General features: G+C 36.5%; 1 protein-coding gene across 3 annotated transcripts in view; it reads left to right on the forward strand.

Annotated features, from left to right (window-relative positions):
- The window catches only part of SKA1 (spindle and kinetochore associated complex subunit 1), a 22788-nt gene extending 14483 nt beyond the window's left edge, over nt 1–8305 (forward strand). Inside the window, exons 6-8 of one of the 3 annotated variants that reach the window (XM_023733932.1) lie at nt 6309–6478; nt 7301–7483; nt 8147–8305. In XM_023733932.1, coding sequence (XP_023589700.1) covers nt 6309–6478; nt 7301–7449 — 319 coding nt within the window. In that variant the 3' untranslated portion in view covers nt 7450–7483; nt 8147–8305. Of the gene's footprint in view, nt 1–6308; nt 6479–7300 lie in introns of all 3 variants that reach the window. The other 2 variants (XM_004379232.2, XM_023733931.1) reach the window with 2 other exon arrangements.
- The last annotated feature ends 3398 nt before the right edge of the window (nt 8306–11703 follow it).

Below are 11703 nucleotides of genomic sequence, written 5' to 3' on the forward strand. Positions count from 1 at the left end.
TGGGTTTTGTCAAATGCTTTTTCGGCATCTATTGGTATGATCATACGATTTTTCTTCTTTAGCCTGTTCATGTGATGGATTTACATTAATTGATTTTTGAATGTTGAACTAGCCATGCATACCTGGAATAAATCCTACTTGGTCATGGTATATAATTTTTTATGCATTGTTGGACTTGATTTACTAATATTTTGTGAGGATTTTTGTGTCTATATTCATGAAAGATATTGGTCTGTAGTTTACCGTTCTTTTAACATCTTTGTGATTAGGTAATGCTGGCCTCATAGAATGAATTAGGAAGTGTTCCCTCTGCTTCTATTTTCTAGAAGCAAATTCACCCAGAGGTGCCTCAGAAGACAGGCCTGACAATCTGCTTCCAAATAGTCACAGCCTTGAAAACTCTGTAGAGCAGTACTTCTCATGGGGTTACCATGAGTTGCAATTGACTTGATGGCAACTAATAACAACAACAACATTCTTTTAATGTCCATGGGATCATTAGTGATAGCCTCTCTTTCATTTCTGATATAAACAATTTTTGTCTTCTCTTTTGCTTGGTTAACCTGGTAGAGATTTATCAATTTTATTGATCTTTTCAACAACCAGCTTTTGGCTTCACTGATTTTCTCCATTGTTTTTTGTGTTTCCAATTTCATTGGTTTCTGCTCTAATTTTTACTATTTCTTTTGTTCTTGCTTTAGGTTTATATTGCTCTTCTTTCTCTAGTTTCCTAAGGTGGAATCTTAGGTTATTGATTTTAGATATTTCTTCTTTTCTAATATATGCATTCAATGCTATTAATTTCCCTTTAGCACTCTACAAATTTTTTTTATTTCTTGTAAAAATACTTATAACACAACATTTGCCAATTCAACATTTTTCAGGTGTTCAATTATTGATATCAGCTACATTAATCATGTTGTACAACCATCACCCATAATCGTTACCAAATTTCCCATCACCATAAACAGAAACATACTGCTTCCCAAACAGTGGCCCTCTCTTTCCCCCTCCCTCCCACCTTGGTTTCTATACATTTGCCTACTCTTGTTATTTCATGTAAGTGAGATCATACAATATTTGTCCTTTTGCGATGGACTTATTTCATTCAGCATAATGTTCTCAAGGTTCATCATCCATGTTGTAGCACGTATCAGGACTTCATTTCTCTTTATGATTGAGTAGTATTCCATCGTATGTACCACATTTTGTTTATCCATTCATCCATGGATGAACATATAAGTTGTTTCTACCTTTCAGCTTTTATGAATAGTGCGGCAGTGAACGTTGGTGTACACTTGTCTGTTTGCATCACTGCTTTCAAGTCTTTTGGGTGTATACCTAGGAGTGAAATTGCTGGGTCATATGGTAGTTCTGTGTTTAACTTTTTGGGGAACTGCCAAACTGTTTTCTGCAGTGGCTATACCATTTTGCATTCTCACCAACAGTTGATAAGGGTTACTCCACAAATTTTGATAAATTGTGTTTTCATTTTCCTTCACTTCAAAATATGTTTTAATTTCTTTTGAGATGACTTTCTTGATTCATGTGTTATTTAGAAGTATATTGTTTAATCTCCAAATATTTTGGGATTTTCTAGTTATCTTTCTGTTATTGATTTCTAGTTTAATTCCATTGTGGTCTGAAAGCATACTTTGTACGATTTATATTCTGTTAAATTTGATAAAGTATGATTTATGTCCCAGAATGTGGTTTATCTTGGTGAAATGTTCCACGTGAACTTGAGAAGAATGTGTATTCTGCTATTGTTGGATGAAGTATTCTATAAATGCCAATTAAATCCAGTTGATGGATGGTGATGTTCAGTTCAACTATATCATTACTGATTTTCTGCCTACTGGATCTATCTGTTACTGAGAGAGGGTTGTTGAAGTCTCCAACTATAATAGTGTATTTGCCTATTTCTCCTTGCAGTTCCAGCAGTTGTGCCTCGTGTATTTTGACACTTTGTTGCTAGGTACATACATATTAAGGGTAGCTATATCTTCTTGGATGGAGCCCTGGTGGCATAGTGGTTAAGAGCTTGGCTGCTAACCAAAAGGTCAACAGTTCAAATTCACCAGCCACTCCTTGGAAACCCTATGGGGCAGTTCTGCTCTGTCCTATAGGGTCGCTATGAGTTGGAACCAACTCGACAGCACCTAACAACAACATATCTTCTTGGAGACTTGACCAACACCTTTATCATTCAGTAATATCCTTCTTTATACTTGATAATTTTCCTTGTTCTAAAGTCTGCTTTGTCTGAAATTAATATATATACTCCAGCTTTCTTTTAATTAACGTTAGCATGGTATATCTTTCTTCATCATTTTACTTCTTTTTTTTATTGTGCTTTAGGTGAAAGTTTACAGCGCAAGTTAATCTCTCACACAAGAATTTATACACATATTGTTTTGTGACATTAGTTGCAATCCCCACAATGTGACAGCACACTCTCCCTTTCCACCCCGGGTTCCCTGTGTCCATTTGATCAGTTCCTGTCCCTTCCTGCCTTCTCATCCTGCTTTTGGACGGGAGCTGCCCATTTGGTCTTGTATATCTGATTGAACTAAGAAGCACATTCCTCACGTGTATTATTTTTTGCTTTATAGTCCTGTCTAATCTTTGTCTGAAGAGTGGGCTTTGGGAATGGTTTCAGTTCTGGGTTAACACTGTGTCCAGGGGCCATGGCTTTAGGGGTTCCTCTGGTCTCAGTCAGACCATTAAGTCTGGTCTTTTTACGTGAATTTGAGTTCTGCTCCACATTTTTCTCCTGCTCTGTCAGGGACTCTCTGTTGTGTTCCTTGTCAGAGCAGTCATTGGTGGTAGCCAGGCACCATCTAGTTCTTCTGGTCTCAAGCTGGTGAAGTCTCTGATTCATGTGGTCCTTTAGTTGTTTGGGCTAGTATTTTCCTTGTGTCTTTGGTTTTCTTCATTCTCCTTTGCTCCAAGTGGGATGGGACCAATTAATTGAATTAGATGGCCACTTGCAAGCTTTTATGCCAATTGACCTAGATGTCCCTGAAACTATGGTCCCGTGGCTCCAGCCCTAGCTATTCTGCCCCTCAAGTGTTTGGATCTGTCCAGGAAATTTCTTAGCTTTTGCTCTGGTCCAGTTGTGCTGACTTCCCCTGTATTGTGTGTTGTCCTTCCCTTCACCAAAGTTGATCCTTGTCTACCATCTAGTTAGTGATTTCTCCTTCCCCTCCCTCTTCACCCCTGTAACCATCAAAGAATGCTTTTTTCTGTGTTTAAACCTTTTCTTGAATTCTTATAATAATGGTCTCGTAAATATTTGTCCTTTTGTGACTAATTTCACTCAGCATAATGCCCTCCAGATTCATCCATGTTGTGAGATGTTTTGCAGATTCATCATTGTTCTTTATTGTTGCATGGTATTTCATTGTGTGTATGTACCATACTTTATTTATCCATTCATCTGTTGATGGGCATTTAGGTTGTTTTCCATCTTTTTGCTATTGTGAATAGTGCTGCAATGAACATGGGTGTGTGTCTGTCTATTCATGTGATAGCTCTTATTTCTCTTGGATATATTCCTAGAAGTGGGATTGCTGGATCGTATGGTATTTCTATATCTAGCTTTTTAAGGAAGCACCAAATCATTTTCCAAAATGGTTGTACCATTTTCATCCTTTTACTTTTAACCTATTAGAGTCTATATTTAAAGTGAGTTTCTTGAAGACAGTATATAGTTGCATGTCATTTTTTTATGTACTCTATTTTTTAATTGGTATATTTAGAACATTCACATTTAAAGTGATTATTGATATTGTTGGTTTAATATCTACCATGTTTGTAACTGTTTTCTATTTGTTGTATTAGTTCTTTCTTTTTTTATCTTCCCCTTTTTCTGCCTTATCTTGTTTTAATCAAGCATTTTATGATTCTAATTCTCTCCTCTCTTACATATCAATTATAATTCTTTTAAAAAATATTTTTAGTGATTGCCCTAGAGTTTGCAATATGCATCTACAACTAATATAAGTCCACTTTCAAATAACACTATACCACTTCCTGGGTACTGCAGGTACCTTATAACACAGTATTCCCAAGTCCTGTCTCCCATTCCTTATAATATTGCTGTCATTTGTTTAACTTACCTATAAGCTGTAATCACCTAATACAGTGTTGCTCTTATTATTTTGATGAAGGATTTACTAGCTCAATTGAGAAATAAGAAAAAAGATTTTATTTTACCATCATTTATTCCTCCTCTGATGTTCTTCCTTTCTTTATGTAGATCGGAGCTTCTAACCTATATCCCATTCCTTTTCCCTGAAAAACTTCTTTTGATATTTCTTGAGGGGCAGGTCTGCTGGCAATTGACTCCCTAGTTTTTGTTTACCTGAGAAAGTCTTCATTTCCCTTTCAGTTTTAAGGATAATTTTCACTGGATATAGAATTTTAGGTTGGTGAGTTTTTTCTTTCAACACTTTAAATATTTTACTCTGCTCTCTTTTTGTTGGCATGATTTCTGATGAGATGTCCAATGTAATTCTCATCCTTGTCCCTATACAGGTAAGGTTTTTTTTTTTTTTCCTTCTGACTTCTTTCAAGGTTTTTTCTTTGTCTTTGGTTTTCTGCAGTTTGTATATGATATGCCTAGGTGTAGATTTTTTGGTATTTGTCTGCTAGATGTTCTCTGAGCTTCCTAGATCTGTGGTTTGATGTCAGTTATTAATTTTGGAAAGTTCTTAGCCATTATTACTTAAAATATTTCTTCTGCTCATCTCTCTTTTTTCTCCTCCTGGTATTTCCATTACCCAGATTACACCTTTGTAATTGTCCCACAGTTCTTGGATATTCTGTTTCTTTTTTCTTTTTGTTTTGTTTTCTCCTTGCATTTCAGTTTGGGAAGTTTTTATTGAAATATCTTCAAGCTCACTGATTCTTTCCTTGGCCACGTCCAGTCTACTGATGAGCCCATCAAAGGCATTCTTCCTTTCTGTTACTGTTTACATTACCCATCTATTCTTCCATGTCATGTACTTTTTCCATTAGAATCCTTAACATGTTAATCATAGTTATTTTAAATTACTGGTTTAATACTTCAGAAATCTGCAATATCTGAGTCTCATTCTGATGCTTGCCTTTTCTCTTCAGACTGTGTTTTCTCTTGCCTTTCAGTATACCTCATAATTTTTTGTTGAAAGGTGGCCATGATGTATTCAGTCTCGCTATGAGGATTGAAGTAGATGGAACTTTAGTGTGAGGTTTTATGTTTATTTGGCCAAAAGCTGGGCAGTGTTTAATTCTTGTTGTAGCTGTAGGTGTCAGAGACTTCAGTATCCTCTAGTGTTCCTGTTGTTTCTTTTGTTGTGTTTGGAGTTCCCTAGAAAATCCTTACATAAATTCTGCATCTTGCACCTCTCTCAACTGTAATCCACTATTATACTGGAGACCTGTTGATGTCTATAATCTTATAATTAAATCTAAGTTTTATAAGTGGACCTGAGCCCCTGGGCCTTGACCTTCAGAAGTGTTTCTTAGCCGTCCCCCTCCCCCGCCTTTAGGTGAGACAAGAAGGGTAGAGGGGGACTGATATTGTCTAATTGCCTAGGTAGGATAAGGCTCTGGTAAAGTAGTTTCCCTTGAGGGCCTGTCTTTGTTATGGAGAATAGAATGCTCTGGCTTTGGGCATATTTCAAAATGGTTACTTTTTCCCTGGACTTATTTCAAAATGGTTACCTTTACCCTTCCCTGCCTGAAGCCCTAGGGAATTTTTCTCTGATTTTCACCATGAGACCCTGGGGAGCTCCTGGAGGTAAAACTCAGGAAAGTTTGCCCTCTCCCCCAACAAAAGGAAACCAAACCTGTTGCCGTGAAGTCAATCTGACTCATAGCGACCCTATAGGACAGACTAGAACTGCCCCACAGTTTCCAAGGAGCGCCTGGCGGATTCCAACTGCCGACCTTTTGGTTAGCAGCCATAGTTCTTAACCACTATGCCACCAGGGTTTCCCTCCCCCACACTAAAAAAAAATAAAAATAAAAATAAATAAAACAAACAACTGGGTCCCTAGAATTTTGAACTCTCAAGTTAGTCCACACTGAGTCTCTAGGAACTGGTCACATAATTAGGCAAGATAAGCACTGATATGTTGCCATCTCTAATTTTTCAGCTGTTGAGATATCTCAGGTTTATTTGGAAGGTGATATGAAATTGTTTTCATAAAGGGTAGTATAGCTTTACTATTTTACAAAATCATACTTTCATTTTTCAAAGAAAATAATTTTGTTTGATGATTCTTTAAAAAGAAAACTAACCATATACTTTTTTATAGGTACATGAAATCCCGCTTAACCTATTGTCAAATTAACGATATTATTAAAGAAATCAACAAGGCAGTAGCTAGTAAATATAAGATCTTACATCAGCCAAAAAAGCCTATGAGTTCTGTGGCCAGAAACCTCTATCACAGATTTATTGAAGAAGAAACAAAGGATACCAAAGGTAAAATGATAGCATATATATATGTACATGTCAACTGTTTGGCATATAACTTAATTATGAGAAACCAGAAAATTCTAATCTTGAGAGGTAGTTCTCAGTGGAAGCAGTTTTTGCCTACCAGGGACACTTGTCACTGTCTGGAGACATTTGTGTTGTTATAACTGGTATAGGGATGCTACTAGCATCTAATGGGTAGACGCCAGGAATGCTACTAAAATGTTATACAATGCATAGAACAGCCCCACACGAAAAGAAAAGAATTATCAGACACAATATGTCAGTAGTGCTGTGGCTGAGAAATACTGCTCTAGATTCTGTTGTGGAACTATACCCAATATTCTGTGAATTAGAATAGTAATAATGACAGTTGGTCACACTTATGTAGCACTTACTATGTGCCAGATAGAGCATTAGTCCTCATAATATCATTAAGAGGTAGGTACTATTGTAACTGCCATTTTGAAGACTAGGCAAAAAGAACTTAAGTAACTTGCCCAAAGTCAGCAAGTTGAGTGATAGAGCCACTCTGGATTTCATGTTCTTAACCACTGCACCATAATGCTTCTTGAAAAGTGTATTGTTCAAGACACACCAATAGGCAACTAGTGATATAATAAGCAGGACTACATTTCTGAAATGGTACAGTAAATATCGTGCAACGTCAGTTGATAGAGTAATTATTATTTTAGAAAGAATACCAGTTTTTGCTTTTGTTGAATAATGATAATGGCAATTAATGCCATTCATAGTCACAGTTTAATGCATTAAAGACTCATCTTGAAAGTTGGCCCTATAAAAATTAGCACTAATATCTATTTTTAGGTCTTTTTTTTATAGTGGAAGCAGACATAAAGGAGTTCACTGCTTTGAAAGTTGACAAGAGGTTTCACGTGATACTGAATATTTTACGACACTGCAAGAGGCTCTCAGAAGTTCGAGGGGGAGGACTGACGCGTTATGTTATAACCTGAGGCCCTGTGAGCTCTTGAACCAATCAACAGTAGGGTATAGAGGCTATCCCTGTAATTTCTTTATATATAATTTCATTAGCTTTTTCATTTTCTTGTTTCTTATAAAAATAAAACTTTTTATTTTGATAAAACATATATTTTAAAAATTTACTCCTTTTCAACAAATATTGAAGCTCCTACCATAGAACCCTCTGTGCTAGCCACATAATGGAACTAAAAATGTTTACATCTAGTTTTTGTGTTTAGTGGGCAATGCAGCAGACTCAGAACGAAGGGTACAGATGTAATCATGGAAGAAAAGCCTCATGTAGATAAGGTCAAGAATCCCCAGGCCCCTTATAAATAAAGATCATTAGTGTCTAAATTCCATCAATGGCGTTTCAGTCTACAGGAAAACTTCCTAAAAGTTGGATGTAGAGGCAAATTAGACATGTGATTATTCTGCTTTCCCATATGACATTAAGGAGCAGCTTATATGAAGTGCATTCAGTATAAATCAGTCTGTAAACTTCAACTTGTAATTAAATTGCAGTGCAAGTACATTGAAATGAAAAAAGATGATAAAATAACATGTGTAAGCAGGTTGATAGTGGTCATGAATAATGAGTGATTAGACTGTAGGAATTTGGCTATGTTTCTCTTCCACACCTGGGGAGATTATCTGATCTATCTTATGTCTGTGCCATCTGTTTGGCAGGCTTATCCCCGTAAGGGAGAACAAAAATGTCTCATCAGGCCCTGTGCCCTGGTTAACACCATCACTGTGATGACCACAGAGTACATTGCTCTTATCCTCTTTCTGCTTAATTTAAACGCAAGTACATTTAATTTTTCTTGTCTCACTTTAAATAAAAGTAATGGCATTATACTTTACTTTGTTTTAAGTCTTGCTTAATTTTTCTCTATCAATCATTTTATCCTATGAAAAAAGTTTTCTGTTTAACATATTTCTTCCTGAAACTTCTATTGAACAACTGTGTCAGTAAGTTGTTTTTATAGAATGGCTACTGAGGTGAACAGTTAGTCTCTATTTTACTCGTTAACACCTAACAGTCAGTGTAGTGCATTAATTTGGATAAAATCATTTTCCTCAAAGAATAATGAAGGCAACAACTTTCAAACAAGAATTAATCTCTGTTACTTAAACATCATTTTTAAGCAAAATGACAGATTTGTTCTACTTTAGTTTTTGAAAATAAAATTTTTTGAAATCTTACTTTGGAGAATTTCCTCAACTTGATGGAAAACATTTACCAAAAACCTACAGCAAACATCATATTTAAGGGTGAGAAACTAGATGCTTTACCCCTAAGATGGGGAGCAAGGTAAGGATTTCCCATCTCACCACTCCTATTCAACATCATACTGAAAGTCCTAGCTAATGCAATAAGACAAGAAAAAGAAATAAAAGGTATATAGATTGGGAAGGAAGAAAGAAAACTTTGTTTGCAGATGATATGATTATGCAGAAAATCCCAAAGACTCGACAAAAAACTAGAATGAATAAGCAGTTATAGCAAGGTTGCAGGATACAAGATTAATATACAAAATTGTGTGTGTGTGTGTGTGTGTATATATATATATCTCCACACCAGCAATGAACAATTAGAATTTCAAATTAAAAGCACAACACCATTTACATTAGCATCAATGCAGCACCTCCAAACTCTTAGGTAATTAAAATTTCCTTTCTTCTCATGGGTCAACGTGATAAATGTAGGCTGTCCTAAATTACAAAAGTTTGTTGGTGTAGTGACTGTGAGCTCTGCCTCATTTGCATACTAAAAATTGCAATTCTAATCCTTACTTACAACTCAGAAATCATATTATTTCTTGGAAATGCTCTCTTTCCCTTTAAAAAAAAAAATCAGTAACATGATGTGTCAAAAAGAACAGTTAAGCATCAGGAAACCTAGGTTCTAGTTCTAGCTCTGCCCTTTTCTCACTCCTGCTTCTACTTTCAAAATATAATCCAAATTTGACCCCTTTTCACCAGCTCCCTATCTACCACCCTGGCCCACATAGTAGCATGTCCCTTTTGGAAGCGATAGCTTCCAACTGGTCTGTTTTCATTCTTGCCCCAATGCCATCTGTTCTTCACATGAACAAAAGTTCGATTAGGTCACTGTGCTATCAGAAACCTGTTAGTTTCCCACTTCTCACAAAGGAAAAGCCACATCCTTACAAAGGCCCTCCATGGGTCGCTCCTCCACTTGGTGGTATTATCTCCAACTCTTCTATTTGCTTACTCGGCTCCAGCCACACTGGCCTCCATGCTGTTTCCGGAACAGGCCAAGTATGAGTCTCCCTCAGACCTTTGCACTTGCTGTTGCCTCTGCCCAGAAGCATCTCACTCTGTACCCATTTGACCCTCTCCCTTACCTCTATATCTCTGCTCAAATGTTGTTTCATTATTTAGGCCTTCTCAGACCTCCCAATATTTAAATTACAACTCCCTTCCACAACACTTCCCTTCCCTTTTCCCTGCCTCATGTTTCTTCATAGCACTTACATCTGTCTGATGGTTTACATATTTTACGTATTTGTTTTTGTCCCCCCACTAGAATTTAAACTATATAAGGGCAGGAGTTTTCGTATGTTCAGTGCTGTGTCCCCAGAAGCTCTACCAGCTCTTTACAGTAGAGGATGCTAAATAAAAATTAACTAAAACAGTTCGTGGTCGTGGGCAAGTGACTTCATCTTTTCATGCCTCAGTTTCCTCCTGTACATATTGCGATAGTTGAACTAAAAATTTTCTAAGAACCTTCTAGTTTTAATATCTATGACTCTAATATCCCAGTTACTTCTGAGAAATGCATTGATGTTGAAATTAAAGGATCTTCTGGATCATTAAAAATATTCTGTCGATAATTACATGAAAATTTCATATTTTAAGTAAGGAATCTGTAAAGTAGTAAGCTTCAAGAAAACTGAAATTCTAAGTTACTAGTTAAGTTTAAAAAAAAAAAGCTTTCATTGACTAAGGACCTTTTCAAAAAAATTTTTTCAGCCACTGTCTTTAGTTTTCTAATTTATTTTGCTTATTAGATATGGCTGAAAGATTCCACAGTTTATAAATAAATTACCCCAATCATAGGTGAAATTACTGCAATTCTTTGAATCTAAACTGTTTTATAGCATGCAATTTCATTTAATAATAAATTCTTTTGTGAAACATTCCATCTCTGAATAAACCCTTATTATTGTTCCATAAATATATCCAGTAATACAAGTGGCAAAAAAACAAAAGTTACTCAAGATATTAAAGAATCTTCCTGGGTATATTTCAAAGAATGCTTCTCAAACTGGAGCCGAGACTATACATATGATTAGAAAGTAAAAATATCAGCTGAACTGTGTTAAAAGTTAGACTGACTCAAGATACGTCTCTAAGGAACACACACAAAAATATGAGAAATTATGGCAAAGTATTCTATACTCTTAATATTAAATCATGTTTTTTAGTGAGCCCAAGTCCCGTAAAATATGGTTCTTAGCTTTTTTTCTTCCCCGCCTCCACTTACGTGAGACAAGAAGGCTAGAGGAGGCTCAAGTTGTCTAATTGCCCTTCCTTGAGGTCAGGTAAGGCTCCGATAAAGTAGTTTCTCTAGAGGGCGATCTTTCCCTTGAGGGTGGCCCAAAACAGAAAGCTCTCGACATTTTTCAAAATGGTTTATTTTCCCAGCCCCTGCCCAAAGAACAAGGGGATTTTTCTCTGAGGGAGTTATTCTCTGATCTTCACTGTGAGAACATGGTGAGCTCCTGGTAGTAAAACCCACAAAAATGTGGGGACACCTACCCTAAGTCTAGAAGTTCAAAAGAAAGGACAAAGTCCTTCCTCTGATACCTAAAGCTGGTAAGACTGGCTTTCTGCTGGAGTTCCAGGTGCACATACAGACTGGGGAATGTCTTCAGGGAAAAACCTAAGGGTGGATTTTAGCCAGTCTGATTCCCTTCTTTCAAGGGATATATTCCTTCCTGTTCTGCCTGCTTTTGGTCATTTTCCAGAGCCTTCGAATAGTTTTTTTATTTGTTTGTTTTTTAATAGAGTTTACAATTGTTATCTGTGAGAGAGTTAGTCCATTTGTAGCTACTCCTCCATTACCAGAACCAGAGGTAACCTAGGCAGCTATCTCTTGACCTTTTAGAATGTAGATATTACTCCTTGGATCACTTAGTTACTAGTTACCCAAAATACCATGTGCCTGCTCTGTGTTCTGTTGTTAGCTGCCGTGGGGTCAGTTTCGGCTCATA

This window comes from Trichechus manatus, unplaced genomic scaffold (assembly GCF_000243295.1).
Source record: "Trichechus manatus latirostris isolate Lorelei unplaced genomic scaffold, TriManLat1.0 scaffold00063, whole genome shotgun sequence".
Classification (NCBI taxonomy): Eukaryota; Metazoa; Chordata; class Mammalia; order Sirenia; family Trichechidae; genus Trichechus; species Trichechus manatus.